The 18,964-nt window shown below is 33.6% G+C and overlaps 1 protein-coding gene across 1 annotated transcript; it reads right to left on the bottom strand.

Moving 5' to 3' along the window:
• Positions 1–534: 534 nt before the first annotated feature.
• LOC126824841 (ribosomal protein S6 kinase-related protein) lies at positions 535–18,337 on the bottom strand. The gene is made up of 14 exons (XM_050554236.2): positions 18,181–18,337; positions 16,637–16,855; positions 15,567–15,650; positions 11,376–11,444; positions 10,781–10,853; positions 10,127–10,234; positions 9,361–9,401; positions 8,397–8,424; positions 8,121–8,210; positions 7,200–7,288; positions 6,938–7,048; positions 5,946–6,047; positions 5,441–5,542; positions 535–4,146 (listed from the first exon to the last, which is right to left on the bottom strand). The coding sequence occupies exons 1-14, from the start codon at positions 18,238–18,240 to the stop codon at positions 4,087–4,089; spliced, it is 1,236 nt and encodes a 411-aa protein (XP_050410193.1). The 5' UTR covers positions 18,241–18,337; the 3' UTR covers positions 535–4,086.
• Positions 18,338–18,964: the final 627 nt, after the last annotated feature.

Consider the following 18,964-nt stretch of genomic DNA (forward strand, 5'->3'; position numbering starts at 1 on the left):
GCCCTGCTGCTTGATTACATGGTGGGCTGCGGGGCCTCTTTCCAGTGTGAGGCCCAATTTGGGGAAATTGGTGAAATGTTCCAAAAAACAGCCTTGCAAAAGTGCATAGTCGGCACGGAAATTGGCTCTAATCTGGGTTAAAGTGATTAAATTGTGCCGAGGAGGGTACAGAATGGAAGCTGGTCACGCTGCTAAAACGTTAGATATGTCTGATGTGTTTGGAGACACGATGTATACAATGTATAGAAGTGTACAATATACAGAGGGCAGGGCCCGTGATAGGGCCCTCCGCGACCTTGGACAAGCAATTTTTTTTTTTTTTTTTTTTTTTTTTTTTGAGATACATGGTTTCTAGCATCATTTTGGCGTATATCTAGGGTTAACACAACAACATATGACATACCAAATCAGGTACTATGTCTCAGTGTTACTAATGTATTAATCATATGCACACGATTTTGACAGGAAGTAAGAAAACAATTTAAGAAAAACAAAAAAATGTGACCATGAGACCAAAAATATCAAAAAGAAATTGTATTCACCACATAAACAATTTGTTTATTTTTTTCAATAGGCAAAATCATGTTGAACTGGATTCAAACGGATTAAAGCCCGAAACGATACCCCTATTTCACCACATTACATGTTTCTGCATAAAAATAAACAAAACGAAATTGTACTTTTCAATTCAATCAGATATTTTACTTACTCAAACAATTTCTGTAGATTCTATAATACTACAAATACTATTTGTAATACTATAGCCACTTGTTTTAATGTAATACATGTTATAATATTTTTATTAAAGTGTTGAGTTACTCTAGAATATACATACATGTATAAATATATAATATACAGAAAACAGGAACCTAGTAAATGAAAATAGTTTATGAATGAATGCATGAATGAAAAAAGGTGTAACCTCCTACTTTTCTGCACCAATGGGGCTAATGAAGACTGAAATAGTTTATGAATGAATGAATGAAATGAAATGGGGTTTAACCTCCTACTTTCTGCGCCAAAGTGGCTAATGAAGACTGAAATAGTTTATGAATGAATGCATGAAATGAAATGCGGTTTAACCTACTTTCTGCACCAATGGGGCTAATGAAGACTGAAATGGTCTATGAATAAATGAAATGAAATGAGGTTTAACCTCCTACTTTCTGCACCAATGGGGCTAATGAAGACTGAAGTAGTTTTTGATGAATGAAAAGCAAATGAAACAGTAAAACAATGCATGCATGTGTTTATTAGTAAATAATGTAGTAAAATCAAACCTATAAATAATAACAACTTCTATTATGTCTTCATCTTTATGAACAATCTGTTAATTGTAAGAACAACTTTCCACTGAGAATTTGCAATAATGTACAAATATATATAATGTCTAAAATATTACTTTGGCTATCAAAATTATATTTACAATTATGGCCTCTTCGACTATACAGACACAAATATTTTGAACACTCAATACAGAACTAGTAGTTTGTTAATAATCTAATACTGTGTAACAAATGTTTATTTAGTTCAATTCAAATCATTTTGAACAAAGTCAAAATCTCTTGCAATTCTACTTAGGCCACACCAATTTAATTTTCTGTTTTTCGGGAACACCTGTAAAAATGTCCCCTCTTATTTCTTCTGGAAAAAATACTTGGTTGGCTGTTCAAAAGCTTTTAGTTCCAAATTTTTAAGTTTTGAAATTTTGAACAAAACATCTTTCATGTGATTTAAGTGTTTTTTTATTTATCAAGAACCTAAAGAATAGAAAATCAAATTGGTGTGGCCTTAAAACCAATAAACTTATCTTTGGGCTATAATATATAATCTCTAGAACTTGTAACAAAAATTTATGGCTTAGGTAATGTCAATATTGTCTTTTAGGATGTTGGAACTATGTTACATTGCTTTGGTTTCAAACACAGGGACTTGTGAGTTGTAAAATATGACAGTATATACATTTCGTACAATTATTACACCTTATTTACCTTGGACTGCAGTAAATCTACAAACTAAGTCTTAAGATTGGATACAACCTTTAATAAACAGTGAATTCAGCAATTCTGCTTCCAGAGAGAGAGAGGGATGGGATTTAACATCACTGGACACCAACCAGGTCATTTCAGGACCAACAGATAGTAAATTTTATTTCAATAATTCACTTGCACGTACATGGTTTTAGCAGTGGAAAGAAACCAAAGGACCCAGAGAAAGCCCACAGGTTGGGAAGCGACCCTAATCCTTTTCAAATACAAGCTTGGGATCAAACCATGCCAAAAGACATAATGATATCTAAAATGCACACATTAGATTACTCAACCACCCTGGTAGCATTCAAGTGTAAATGAGTCCTGGTACAAATGTATATTGATATCAAGATTTCTAAGACTATATAATAGTTGCTTGATCCATTCACTTCTCGGTTTGCTTACTCTTTTTGTGGGGTGTACTTTTAGACAATATTAATATGTATAAATTCGCTTACTACATTTATAACTCTATATTTTTCTACTGATTATTTTGATAAAAAGACAATAGGTAGGAAAATGATCAATATAAATAATGTTATCATTCAAATATTTCCTTGTATATAATTGTGCAATCAGAGCACTTCAATGAAGGTAGCAATTATAAAGAACACTTTACAATTCACAATTTTTGACAAATTCGGGTACTTTAAATACAGTCATGTCTGCCATCATATTGAAACCCACATGTTTAAAATAGTGATATGTAATAACAAAAAATTATTTCTGGTGAACACTTGCTTTCGTTAATTTGAGACTAATACATATCTTTTAAAAATATGAAATTTAAAATACCAATAAAATTTTGATATTTTTTTAATGATAAACACAGTTGTTTTCTATTATTAATAGCAAATGCTGATTTAAAAAATTTTAACACAAAGTCATGATAATATTGTCAGTTAATACTGCGCTTGTAATAATTCACATTTCTGTTAAATTTCTTGTTGGGTGTTGATATGGCTTAGTAAATAAAATGTGAATTTAAATTTCACGTTTCTGCACTAACAGAATGCTACAAGGGAAATATTACCCAGTGAGCAGCATTTTTACCAACTTTTCATTAAACTGTCATAGAGTCTTTAAAGTGAAAGTGAAAGAGAACACAAGTGTACCTATGTTTTTCATCCCATCCGAATGACTAGATGCTTTTCCTTGCAAGACTCTATGTCCTGCACCACTGACAAGGGAAAACATCGGCATAGAACGCAGGGCCTCTTGTTCATTGATCCTGCACTGGGCCACTGTGGTTTGTGATGTGGTGCATCAGCTATAACATCTGCCAATTGTTTGTATTGTACTATAATAGATGCATTAACTACATGTCCGTAAGTTTAGGTAAGGTTTCAGAAAATGTATAATAAAATATAGTTTAAAAAATAGAAGTGACTGTGGTTATAGTAATTGATATGTACAAAAAGCTCTAAATATGTTGTAATTATATATTACATGTATAGCAAAATATAATTACAAAAATTTAATGTCATAAATTGCATAGATAATTTAAATTTCTGAATGAATGATTGAATGAAATTGAAAAAATGAAATGATAATGGTCCTGCCATAAAATTATGATTTAAGTTTAATAAATATGTTACATAGGCACAATTATCATTATAAATGCAATGCTAATTAATGCTGTAATTAAGGATCGGGTTAATCTAGTATCATCTCTAAAAAAAAATACATAACATTACAACCTCAGGTGATTTAATCATTCACTTAGAATTGCACAACAAAACAAAATACAACCACACACACACAAATAATAACAATACATTTATATTTAATAACAACAAGGTTTGAGCTGTGATATGGTCCGAACCAACACAAGAACAACACCATCTGACTACACAATCACTCACTCACAATTATTGTCAGATGTTAATAAAACAATGTTTTATACAAAAAGAACTTCTTTTGCTTAGCTTGATAAATTACTGTTTTTAAACAAATACGGGAACTGTCTGGTAAATTCCATAACAATTTTCAGATGTTAATAAAAAAAAATGTCTTAAAATATAAAGAATTTCCTGTGCTTGATAAATTACTGTCTTTAAACAAATACAGGAACTGTGTCTTCTGGCAAATTCCATACACAATTAGTTCCATCAAACTGTAATACAGACATTTCATACAATAAATGTGAAAATATAATAACTTATAAGATGTGCATAATCCATAAAAGAAGTGTTCCCATGAGGTTAATGACCATCTAGTGAAATCCAAAAACTAAGTTTTAACTCTCAGTATATTTCTAATAATCTAGAAAAATAAAATTAATGATTTAGTGATTAGTAACATCACCATAATTAAAATAAGATAGAAATCCTTAACAGTCAATCCAAAGTTTGTCAGATGAAAAGAAAGGCTACAGTGTGCGCAGAATAGCATATAGCTATACACTACACACACACTTCGTCTATCACTAGGTGCTGGCTGGACTAGTAATGGCTGTATTTATAGATCTAAATAAGAATAGGGCTTCCCATTCATGCCTCTTAAGATATGTTGCTTCCACCATCAAGAAATGTAGTTTCTCTGTTGTTTGGATATATACTCTAAGTGAAGTAAATAGGAAGCTGAATGTCAAATGTATATCCACGTATCTTTCAAGATAAACTGAAGCATAAGCTTAAGATCTGGACTTTTTAAGATGTAGAATCAAATCAAGAACTTTGTGAAATGAAATGAAATGAGGTTTAACGTCCTACTGTTCTGCTCCTAACCTGGGCTAATGAAGACGGGCATACGTCATACAGTGTGCTATGAGGGAAATTTTGCCCGGGCAGCAGCGCTACAGCCTACCCTTATATCGAATTCCAACCGCCAAGGGATCTTTTATGTGCACGCCAATGTGTACACGGGACCTCGGTTTTTCGTCCCATCCGCACGACTAGACAGCTGTCGTTGTTAGGCCCTCCGTCCTGCATCACTGACAAGGAGGAACCATGCCGGAAAATCCTGATGAACTTTCTGGGATAATGCAAGGATTAAACATGGAATCTCCAGGTTAGTGAGCCAACATCTTACTCACTGAGCCACTGTGGCTCCAACTTTGTAGGTATTTTAATAACACTATTACTACAGGTTGCATTATAATCAACTCTCTAGCTCACGCATGGCCCAGGTTGGGATTTTGAACAGACTAAAACAAGATGCCATTTAATAATTTAAATTAAAACTGGATAATCGAGACTACGCTATTCTCTTCAAACAGTCATTTGACTGAAAATTTCAATATATCCCTGTTGGCTCTTTATCTAAACCTTGCATAATACATATTTAAGCCACAGAGACAACATTACTGTACTAACAACATTTAAGAAGAATGAGATGCAATTTGTTGAATAGGCATATTATACTTAGCCTAGGTTTTTATTTTTTCCATAGATAGATTAATAACTTACGCCTTGAAAGTTTTTCTCCTCTTCAGAATCTGCAACAAAAGGTGCCCAGCTTAAACCAGTCATGGGAAAAAAGTCACGAGGAACAACATCCATAGGAGTAATCTGAAGAATGAAATACACAGATCAATCTACAAATCAAGATATAAATCTCAGATACTGAAAATTCTTTCCAATTAAAAGAGCATAACCACTAAAGGACCTTATCAAAAGAGTCTAATCAGTAACATGTAATAGAAAATCATAAGCCAGCAGAAATGTCAATTTTGTCATGTTACTAAAGAATTATAAAGAAATTAAATGGGGTACACGCCATGCATTGTGCTAGAAGGGAAATTTTTCACAACAGCCTACTTATTTTAATTTTCAACTGCCAGGGGATCTTTAACATGCTTCCAACAGTATATATGTGAACTATGTTTTGCCCATTCGAATGGAAAAGAAAAAAAATATATTAAACCTGTTGTATTTTAAATTCAATTTTTGAGATATTTTATCATATGAGTACCTTGCGTTCTATTAAACTTGTAAAATTAAGATTTTCAAAAAAAGGTAAATGTTGGAAGGTATTGAGATCTGTAAGTCTTTTCAACGGATTTTTGGTTAATAACTGAAAAAGAAACAAAATGTAGTTTTATAAATCAGGTACTTTGGTTATTTGAGCAAAAAATAAAAATACATGGCTACATCTATCTGGGATTCACATGGCATCACTTGGCTCATTGAGTGTCTACATGTGCAACTGATTTTGAAACCGAGAACCCCAGAATTTTAAAGGCCTTAGATTTGGTTTCATGCGAAAAGCATGCGAAGTTGTTAAACTCATGTGTCTTGGTGCAATCAAGTCATAATTAGTGACCCTACCTTTAAAACCAATAATGATTTTTTTTATCCTTACATAATGACATTAAAAACAAGTAAGATTTATGGAAACAATGATCCCGTTCAAATAAAAAATAAAATTGTGTTTCTTTTTTTGAAGAGTATATAAAGAATATATTAAAGGAGCTAAGTTGCTAATATTTGGGACCTAGAAATTGACATAAATGGGTCGCAACGCATACAATAATGTAATATGAATGTATATAAATTGATTTACATTCAATCGTTTCTGTTTTTACTGTAATTTCTAATCAGTTACGCCAGTATTCTCAATCGAATTTCAATCTCTAGCATCTGGTTATTCCAGTCTACGCCGATTGGGCATGCTCTCCAGATAAGAATATAGCGTCACCGTTTGACATGACTTGTGTAATATGCCTAGCCTCGTTTTTCGAGTCCCTTATTACAAATAGCGCTGAAACGCATTATGGTACACGATTCGTGTACCAATTGTAAAATGTTTATTTTGTCTTAAATATTGGATATCAGAAGGCCATCTTTTCCCGGTAAGATCACAACATTAATGTTGATTTAAACCGACAAATAAATCATATTTTCAATGTCGAAGATTTTGGATGATATTGAGTTAGAGACTTAGCTACTTTAAATGGTACTTACTTTATTTACAACATCCTGGGCATCATCACTAATAGTGCCTGGCATTAAAAAATCACAGTCTGCTAGATGTTTAGCCATATCTTTATGGTCTTTAGCACCATCAACAGGATACTAAAACATACACATACAGTCGATTAGTCATCAAAATACAGATTATATTAAGAAAATTTACAATGATTTATATTTTACATGAAGGAAGGTGTCTACATTAATTAAAGTGCATTTGATGTTGTAAAATATTGGTGAAATCTTTAGGTCTTACCTTGCCACATAACATGGCATACATCAAAATACCTAATGACCACCAGTCTACAGCATGATCATATACCCACATAGCTAATACTTCTGGGGCTGTAAGTAAAATACATAAGACATGTAAATTTTAAAAAGCTTCTATGTCTTTTTTCTTTATAATTTTCTATAAATGAAAAATAATTTTAAAAATAGTTCAAGATAGGCTACTTTCCCGCATACAAACTGGGTAATTTGATGATATATTTGAGCTAAAAACGAAATGAAATTTTATGGAACGTCAGCTCCAACCGGGCTATATTGCGCCAAACATGTGGTGAATTTAACAAGACAAATTAAAAGAATATCACAGAATTTATATATGTAATTAAAAACAAATATTAAATCTGATTAATCTATCAAAAATATGCTTCAAATCCCTCTAAAAACTTGGTATTCGTGGGGAGATACGATACCCCATACTATAAAACTTGATTGAGGGAGGTTCCATTTTTCAGAATGTATTTGTCATTACTTATTGTCCATTTACCACATATTGAGGCCTAAGTAAATTCTTGAATTATTTTTTGTCAACTTCTTTTTCCACCATTTTATTGCAGTCTGTTATACGATTACACCCCTCAATGTTCCCAAAAGCGTCTAACCATTTGTTCAAGAAATAACAACCGCTCCCTCAGTCAAGCTAGCATACATTAAGCCATCCGGTTGCCAGTTAGTGATACCCTGAATTTTTATCCAGTGCTTGCCCCATGGATGTTTTTCGAGTAATACAGTATTTTTCTAGTAAGATTGGGCATCTATACTTTCCATATATACTAAATTTGCCATACTTTTATTGGAACTAACCACCCGATAAATACTTTTGTGACAATGTATCTTTAAGGGGCAGTAACTCTAAAAACATGAGAATCAAAAAAGTGTATAATCATACCCATATACTGTAATGTTCCACATACTGTCCTGGTTCGTTCAGTCTTTTGTAACCATTTGGCAAGGCCAAAGTCTATTAATTGAACGTTACCTGAAATAAAATCATGAGTAAAATTGAAGTTAAAAATCATTAGTAAAATTGAATTTTCACCGAACTTTCCATTCATTTATTTTTTTTGTTGAAAATAGTTTGGTATTTAAATTATAAAATTCAAGTGAGACATATATATAACAATTATGGACTAAATATATGACACCATTTGCATTCCATATTTACCTTGTGGATCAAATAAAATATTCTCCATCTGTAAGTATAGAAAATGTAGTTTAAAAAATTGCTAGCTAACATTGATACACTGATGGAGGCAACAATTTATTTTAAAGATGAATCTCAATCAGATACAAGATAGTTATTTGACTATACTATGTATTCATAGGTTTCAGGCATCATAAAGAAATTTCTCTATATATAAATAAATTAAATGAAAAATTGTATCTGATTGTAAACTAGCTAATCGATCAAAATTTCAGTATAGGTTATTGGTAAGCCATGTACTAATGTATATTGATAGGTAATGTTTATGGTTAACTCATTTTTATTATTTCTTCTATTGGCATGTGATCTACCGATATCAAAAATATTAGTTTTTAAAGGGACCATCCAGATTTTAACAGAGTCTCAGAAATAAAAGTCTTTGTACAAAAGAAATTTAAGAGCCAAAATATAGAGGAATGATGAATTTAATTTGTCTAAAAATTTCAGCTCAAAATATTGAGTCGATTAGGTGTGAACGTCAAAACCGCTTATCCGGACACGTAACCCTTTTAAGATTTCGGGTCAATTTTATCGTTGGGTGACCAGATAATCTATTGCCGTTCCTTTAGAGGTCTATACAGTGCATGACCCACATGCTGTGCTTAATAATGGAAGGTAAATTTCATCTACACATTATTTTTATAAAATTCTAAGTCTGGTTTTATCCAGACACTGTATAATACAGCTTTGGGACACAGATCTTCATTTCCTGATTAAGTCTGACGGGATTAAGTTGTTTGAAAACGTATCACGTATACTGAGTTAGTTGCTCAGCCCCAAAGTAGAGGATTTTATGGGCTTTTAACACAAAATTAAGCAGTTTTATTCTCTAAAATATAATCGAGACTGGCCCTTTAAGATGGATATTTATTGTAATAATATTTTGACAAGATGCATTTTTTTTAGAAGGAATAATTATATTTACCTTTACATCTCTGTAAATAACACCTGAGTTATGTAAATGATCTGTAATAACAAAAAAGTATAAATATTATCAACCTATCTACCATGCAGTACAAGAAATAAAATGAAATAGGGTTTAACGTCCTATTGTTCTGCTTCAACTGAGCTAATAAAGACGAGCATACAATGTGCTACGAGAGACATTTTGCCCAGACAGCGGCTCTATGGCCTACTCTTATATCGAATTCCAACTACCAAGAGATCTTTTACTTCCAAGCCAATCTGCACACAGGACCTTGATTTTACATCCCATCCTAATGACTATACATTGTCCCTTGCCAGTCCCTCTGTCCTGCACCACTGACAAGGGGGAACAATGCCCGGAAAATCCTGATGGAACTTTCTTGGCCAACACAGGGAACGAAAACGGGACCTCCGGGTTAGCGAGCCAAGGTCTTACCCACTGAGCCACCGTGGGTCCTGCAGTACAAGAAGGGAATGTAACTATCAAACATCAATATAGTGAACAAATTTTAATGCTTACACAAAACTTGTAAAGGGAAACTAGTTTAAAATAATTATTTTTTCTATCAATTTCTTTGAATACATGTACCTTTCTGGATTTCAGTAATATTATTTTCTAATTTGAACTAGGAACATGACCATTTCAAAGGTCTGAAAATATGTACATTTTGTCGACATTTAAGGTTTTTGATTAACTGAAAATTCAACTGATCTGGCCATACTGTGAGTGAATTATAAAATGCAATTAAGAAATGATTTATTACCTAAGACCATGCCCATTTGAGCTATATAAATACGAACTAATCGTTCAGGAAACATGGTATGGAATGTCCATAATGAGAACAAATCACCATGAGGAACATAATCTAAAACTGAAATTAAAAAAAAATATTATCTTATAAATATAGATAGAATTTAGATCAATTTTAACCGTGAAAAGGTATTTTTACACAAGGGACTCTAGATTTGTTAAATAATATTTATTGTGTCTTTCATCTATAAACAAAATTTGCCAAATTTCATAACACTTCTTCAATATACATGTACATATATAAATGACCATTAACATTTCTCAAACATCAATTGTTCAAATACAAATCTTGCCCAACAAAGTTCCTTAAAGATACATTATGGGAGATTTGATAAAGAGCTGGCAGTTCTCACTATAATAGTTAAAGATAAGATAATGTAAAGGCAATCTGCTGAAAATTTCATTCAAATTGATCCACTATGAACCGAGAACAAAGCAATTGAATTTCCACCTAGCCTTGATCAGTTGATTATGGCCTGGATAGGTTTATTAATGTCTAATTAATAATTTAGATTATATTTCAGGTCTAAAGAAAGACCTGCAATAGACAGATTTAGCTCTTGCGTAATGTATGTTTAATATTCAAAGCATGAAACTGGTACCCTACCTATATACAGATGTTCTTTTGACTGCCAATATTCATGGATCTTGACAATAAATGGATGATCTCCGAGCATTGACTGTAAAAAAAAGTTTTAAAAAATACACTTTCCTTCCAAGAGAATTACTATATTTTTTTTAAAGGAGCATCAAATGAGATATAATCTATTTATCCAGCCAGTTATCAACAGACATGTAGGCCTATATATCAAGTTTCAAATCAATTTGTTTATTAATTTCATCAAAATGTTTTAAATATGTACACACTGGTCATTTGTTTCTTATTTCAATTTCTTTTAATCAAGTAACTTGTAAGTAAAACTTTCAATATGTTCATGTTAATCTTCAATACAATATAAAAATTATAACAATTTCTATGGCAAATAACTGATATTGATCTTTTGCACAGGAATGCTCTTACTAAAAAAAATAAAATAAAATACTCAATAATAATAATAATATTATCAACAGCTTTCAAGTTTTAAATTCAGTTTTTAAATTTCAATGTCTATAATTCCATATGTAGGGATTCTTGACCATAATATTCCAAGTCTACTGTGTCAAAGCACAATGTAATATAATAATAATAATAATTATCATACCTGTATTGCTGCCTCATCTTTACATTGTTGAATAGCATTTTCATCTATTATCTGTTGTTTTTCTAATATCTGAGATAAAACATAATTCCATCATTATAACCACAAAATTGATAGAGAATGGTGAATTATCAAACCATTTCAATGTAAGCAAAGCAGCAACATTTACATATATCAATAATCATACTATTAATGTAGTTCAGTGTAGGATACTTGTAATTGTATCCTTTTCTGGCATGGTTTACCCCTTGCCAGCGGTGCAGGACGTAGGCCTGACCAGGAAAGTCATCTAAAGTCGTTTCGATGGGACTAAAAACAGAGATACCATGTACAAATAGGCGTGCATGTAAAAGATCCCTTGGCAGTTGGAATTCGATATGTACAGGCAAAATATCCCTCATAGCACACTGTATGGCATATGCCCGTCTTCATTAGACCAGAAGGAGCAGAACAGTAGGACGTTAAACCTCATTTTTTTATTTGTAATTGAATCCGTAAATTAATCAGAGAGAAGTAACATGCACCTTGTGAAGTATTAAAGCATTAAATTATGTAGATTCAGCATCCCAATCAGTTTGATGCAAATTACTGACATAGCTTCAAAACATTTTGCTAAAAAGCAGGCAGCCGTTCATAATAAAGTTCAAACATGAAGGAAATAATTTGAAATCAATGGAGATTTTATCAAATGTTTGTGAATAAGACACTTTCTCCTTGTATACAAGTCTATCCATTTGTAATTATCTACCAGAAGCATAATGTCAGGTAGAATTTAAGTTGTATGAAAATTTAGTGTACAAAAAAACAACTGTTTTTGTTTCAGAGAAATAATTTTGTCAAGAGAAGTAAGATCATCACAATACTGATATGTTCAGTATCCTATGATGCAAGTACCATATTCATGAGAACTCAAATTAATATATTTCATAGATGTGTCACGCTGGCAATTTACATCATATCAATTTACATTACTATCAAAAATAATCTGCCTATTGCAGGTCTTTTTTTAGGTCTGAAATGTTATCTAAATTATTAATTAGACATTAATTAACTTATCCAGACCATAATCAACTCTCGATGTCATCGCTAGTCTGCGATGTTTATTGGATTAGGTTCCGATTTGCTGTTCGACTTCCATTCATGATTTAATCATGAAATGGATAATCGAGACAATGTTTTTCATCGTACCCACTTTAGTAATGATGATCGAGGCTAGGTCGAAATTTCAATTGCTTAATTCTTGGTTCATAGTGATTCAATTTGAGTGAAATTTTCAGCAAATTGCCTTTACATTATCTAGTTTTAACTATTATAGTAAGAACTGCCAGCTATTTATCTAATCTCCCGTAATGTATCTTTAATGTATAAAAGTGATGTGTGTCTAATTATTCACTAGTCAAATAATTTTAACATACATGTAGAAAAAAACAGTCTTAAGGAACTGGGACTTCCAATAGGACTTTCTGTGTTATCTTCTGATTATGGATCATGTATTAATCTATGAAGAAAGAATATAATAGCCCTTTGGCACTTCAAATCATTATCTCTACCTTCCTCTTCACAGATATTCAACCATAAGTAAAGCTATAAAAAGCACCATAAAAGTAAGTATCTCTGACTTGATTTCTGATATAACACTCAGGACCAGCAATCTCATTTTGTGACAACTGATAAGAGGTTAGTGATTTCAAGCAGGGCTGTCGGTCATTTTTCACAGTTGATTAGCAGCACTGCTAATCAAAAAGTCCAATTTTGCCAAATTTGATTAGCAAATTTAAAAATTGATTAGCAGTTTTTCAGTTTCAATGTAAATACCTAGATATTACTTTAATTCATAACAAATATGATTAGATTCCATTCTGACTATTCTTAGATTTTTATAGCACTGCCACAAGTACTTGTGACAGTTTATAAATGTGATGTAGACATTTAGTTAGGTCTTATGTCTGAAGCCAATTCTTGACAGTGACTTCCGAAGCCCCACTCATTTTAATTGTTATTTTTTTGTTACGTTAGAAATCTTCGTTAGAAAACGATCTCGTCTGCTTTTTATCGTGTATTACTATTTTTGTTCAATCGGGCGCACCTCGATTAACTAGACACACGCGATATAAACAATAATATTTTACGGGAATTTTTACTTTGATTTATCATTTTACAATACGTTAACATGTATTTATTTTTTTATATTTTATTTACAATACGTGCGATACACTGGAGTTATTTATACTATTCAAAAAAAGTAGGGGATATTTGATTTTGGGGGCATAATACTAAAATATGCAAATGACTACGAAAAAAGTCACTATAGAACCTAACAGAAGAAACATTTCCAGTTACATGTGACGCCCAAACACACCAATAGCTACCGCATGGAATGCAGGTGATGCTTGGGATCATCATGGGGGTCCAACCCAAGATTTGCACGACTCTGACTTTGAATGTTACAGTCATTGTGGCATTGAATTCCAGGGTGGAAACATCAGTTTAATTGTTTTAGTGACCAGAAAACAAATTTTGATATGCGTCGGCTTACCCAAAATGAAAGGTTACGTGCCCTTGGCATGCTACAGATCGGCACAACACAGGCGGTTGTGGCGCGGACGATGAATGTTTCTCAGTCTGTCATAAGCAGGCTATGGTCCAGATACCGTGATACACAATCTGTACAGGACAGACCACGCTCAGGTCGACCAAGGGCGACAACTCAAGCCCAGGATCGATTTATCCGTACCTTGGCCTTGAGAAATCGTGTCATCACAGCAAATCAGATCAGCGCTCGTCTTCAAACAGACACTGGTGTGAGAGTGAGTGGCCAGACGATTCGGAATCGACTGCATAGGGGTCACCTTCGCGCCCGACGTCCTCGCGTGATCCCTTGTTCGAGAGATCATCACATTCAGGCAAGACGTCGTTGGTGTAGGGATCGTCAACACTGGGATAATCGACGCTGGAGCAATGTGATGTTTTCAGATGAGTCAAGGTTCACTGTTGATTTTTTGGACAGACGTAGGAGGGTGTGGCGTCGTCGAAACGAGCGCTTCCAAGACGTTAACGTCATCAGACATGATCGATTTGGGGGTGGTTCTGTTATGGTATGGGGAGGCATCACTGTTGCTGGAAGAACGGCTTTACATGTTGTTGCAGGGCGTGTTACAGGCCAGTACTACCGGGACAACATCTTGGCAGTCCATGTTGTGCCGTTCGCACGACGTCATGGCCGCCGTTTCATCTTCCAGGATGACAACGCAAGATGTCACAGGGCCAGGATCGTTACAGGTTACCTCCAACAACAGAACATCACCACATTACCTTGGCCAGCACTGAGTCCCGACCTCTCCCCCATCGAGCATGTCTGGGACATGCTTGGACAGAGGTTACGTCAACGTCAACAACGTCCTGCCAATGTCCAAGAACTTGCTGCTGCGTTGCAACAGGAATGGGACAATCTGGACCAAAATGACCTTAGACGTCTCATTAGGAGTATGCCACGTCGGATCAATGCTTGTTTGGCAAACAGAGGAGGATTTACCCGTTACTGACTTGGTTGTGATGCTGTGGTAACTTTGCTGTTTGACCCCGGGTATCATTTTACCCTTATAATGGTCAGTCTGTGCCTTACTTAGTCTAACGATCATTTGGAATAAATCGATGAATGTGAACTTCATTTCATTTTGTCATTTGTTTCTTCGTCAGTTTCATTAGGTGACTTTAATAACACTTAAAAATCAAATATCCCCTACTTTTTTTGAATAGTATATTTCAAAATGAATATGATATAATTACTTGATGTCTCGCAACGTGAGTGCGACTACTTGATTCCCTATTTCCGGTTTAATAGTCCCTATTCATAGAGTTATGTCCCTGTGTTATATAGTATTGTGTCTGGGTAGTTCGAGAAGAAAATGTCACACGGAGAATTCAGTTTTGTTTATAAAATTTTATTCAACATTTTATACACGTTGAAAGTGTTGAGTAAGCCTTCTAGTCTCAAAATGTGGATTATTCTTGTGACAATATCCAAAATGACAGGCACATTAATGATTCGCAGTAACTGCGAATCAAAAACGTCAGATTTTAATTTTTGGTTACCAACGGACGAAATATGTATCGCAAATTGCGCTGCGATACTGGTTGTCGGCAGCCCTGATTTCAAGTTACTGCAAATAAAGATATTTATAAAATAATATTCACCTTCATTGCATAGAATCTCTTCTCATCCTCTTTCTGTACTTTCTGTACATTTCCATAGGCACCTTTAGCAAGTGTTTCAATCACCTATATGGACAAATACAAAATGGTCAGGAATAAAAGACGTTATCTGTGCTGTCTGCAGACAGTAATAGCACATTTTTTTCGGATGATGTCACATATTTTAATGAGGATGTTAGTGGCGCTGGCTTTTCAAAAGTTCTTAGATCCAGCAAAATATTTGGTGGTTGAGCTTATATAAACAATGATTGTTTTAAACAGGAAAGAAACAAGATTTGATAGATGGGGTGAGGGGTTTAATTGTGATCAAGAAAGTAATATATCCTAAAATTGATGGTGTCAAATGGTATGAAATTAACTGAAAGGTGAAAACCCTCTGATTTCCAAGAATCCCACGTCTGGCTCTTGAAATTAACCACGGCAAAACCAATATTTGCTGTAGAAGATCAAAACAAAAAGGAAGTAACAGAGTATCGCAGCATCTCTTTTTAGCTATGGCACTTTTTGTTATTAAGTGCTGTTTTAAGAAAATCTTAATTTCAAGATCAGCAAGTCAACGTTGGAAAACCTTTCCTTCATTCAATATATCGTTTATGTTCAACTATGAGTTAGGTCTTACTTAGTCTATAAAACATAATGCTTTGTGGTTAAATGTAAATTCTATTTTAAGCTTCCAAATACAGAGCTATTGATGAAAATCTTCTGTGAGGAACAGAAAGGCCTAAAAAGGAAATTTGATTTACTGGCCATTATGGAAATAGTACCGTGGTTTCTTAAGATACTGTACTAATTTGAGTAGGTTTATGGTTTTTTTTTTTTTATAAACTGGTCCGGGGGAGAACAAATCAGATCAACAGTAGAATTTTCTATAATGAATGACAGCACATACAGATCACTTATAATCTCCAGATTCAATCCATCGAAAAGAAGCTATTTTCTTTAGATACAACTCGCAGTATATGCTAGAATAAATACAAAATCAACTAAAACTATAATTTTGAATTTATGATCAAACCAATTATCACCCAAAATATACATCGAAATATTCTTACCACATAATCCTGTTCCTCGGCATCTCCCCTAATAGGAAAATCTGGAAGAAACAAGGCCTCCGACCATGGTACATTCCACTGAGCTTTATCTGTTTCATCAACTCCCTTACCATTGCTTGTAATCTTAGTTCTACTTAAATCTTTTGATGATCCAAACTTGAAAAGACGATTGGAAAATCGGCTTTTATTTCTTTTAAAATCCTCATTTATAGACAGGTTCTGTAAGTACAAAATAAAGATAGTCTCTAAACAAGGCTTAAAAATACTCCAAACACACACTAGCAGCAAATGCTAAGGCTTTTTGGCAGAAGAAATACTCAAGAGATAAAAGGTACCAGAGATGGTTAACTTCCACACGTTCTAACTGATTCAGTTATCCATCACCGAAAAACAATAAAACTCACTGACAAACAGTCCAGTAAAAAAAACGTTTGTAACAACATCACTTTTGTGTACATGTTTTCCCAAAGCCATGCTGGGAACGTTTGTTCAATATTTTACGTCAAATCCTTTGATCAAAATATCTGTGTCAACAGTGCTGACAGTTTAGACATGTGGCTAAAGACAGAATGTCATCTTCTTGCTGAGCGTTCGTTAACATCCATATTTGACAATATGAACGGAAGTGGCAATAATGTGTGGCAACACACATAAACAAAACCCATCAGACAAACCTGCCGAAAAGACAAGCAATAAACATATACACAGATGATGCAAACAATAATAATCAAAAGTATGTATCAAATCAAATCGTAACCTTAAATGCATGACAACTCGGGCCAAAAGACCACTCGGACCAATAGAAAATTGGTACGATTGGTATTCAAAGAAAACATATAAGAACAAATAAATTTTCACTTTATTTGTTTGTGCGAGTGGTTTCCTAATCTTGGTCCCAGTGGTATTCTATTGGTCCAAGACGTCCAAGTGTTCTTGGTCCGAGTTGTCTTGATATAGTAACCATAACCCTAGTTCCTTAAGGAACTACCTTAACCTAGACGAGAAGCACATTGAAAAGGAAGTCAAATAATGTTCCGTCTCTAGTTGCAAACGAAGCGAGAACATAGCTGAAATTAATTGTGGCATCCACTGAATAAAGTATTGCTATCAAATTAAAGTGTGTTTTTGCTTTTTGGATGTTAGATGTCATGACATCAGTACATAAATGCGTAATATCTAATGGGTTGGATTAGGTAAATATAGAATTGTAGCTAAAACGCCCAACACGATCATATCTTGATAGTGAAGTTTTGTTACCAGGCTGTCTTTTGTAGTAATTAGCTAGGTTATTATTATAGTTATATGTTTAATTGATTCATTTTGTTCTATTCAAACAATTTTTACATTCATAATAATACCAGTAAGTTCCCTTAAATCTTTTCTCAATTCTGACGACGCCATCGGGTGTTGAGGTGCCCTTAAGAATTGTGCCTGGCTAGTAATGCATCTATTTTTGTTTTAGCCAATTGAATATTCAATATGGACAGTAGGCTAGGCTAGGCACGAAACTTCGAAAGTGTCCGACATTTTACACTACAATTTACCTGTGTATCAGGAACTGACTGTGTTTTTCGTAGTGGTAACTTCTCTTGAGAGTTACCCATATTCTTTTTTTCAAACCATTTCTGTGAGACCCTTGAAAAAGAAAGAAATTTAGAAGAAATGATTCATTCCCTGAGGACTACTCAAATTCGTAATCGTGCTATGCCCCGGAAGTTATTGACTTGGCCTTCGAAATAGACAAAACTAATCGAAAATATAAAAGTTTGGCGATAATTTCTTTAAAACATCAAAAAAATAATTTTCATCAAATTACGAATTCGGCAAGCAATTTGTATATGGAGTTCTATTACTTCAATAATTTTCTCAGTGACATGTCATTTTAAGAGATTAGAAAAATATAAAATTCTCGGTTAGTATAGCACACTAGTGCGACTGAATGGTCCAGAATTTGGACTAAGACTTACAACTATATGGAATTAAAAAAATGGGACTGAGACTATGAGACTGGTAATTTTATCCCCTTATTTCGCCGTTTCATTCTACTTTCTGGCGGGTTTTGGCAAATATTTATGATTTGTGGGGAGGGGAACGATTAGGTCTAAAACAGACATAGCATGAAGTAATTTAAATAAGCTAATATTATTACTAGAGATTATTATTAGACTTTAGTGGTGTCTAACTCTAAGTAGAGTCTAGACTAGAGAATCGAAAAGGTCATACAACAACTCTAGTAATTTTAATCAGATGATCAGGGCGTGTTGGGGTATTTGTGGTTATCAGGATTAAGGTGATCATCGGAATGTTTCAAAAAATGTTTTAGGGACC

The sequence above is a fragment of the Patella vulgata genome, chromosome 6 (genome assembly GCF_932274485.2).
Source record: "Patella vulgata chromosome 6, xgPatVulg1.2, whole genome shotgun sequence".
In the NCBI taxonomy this organism is placed as follows: domain Eukaryota; kingdom Metazoa; phylum Mollusca; class Gastropoda; family Patellidae; genus Patella; species Patella vulgata.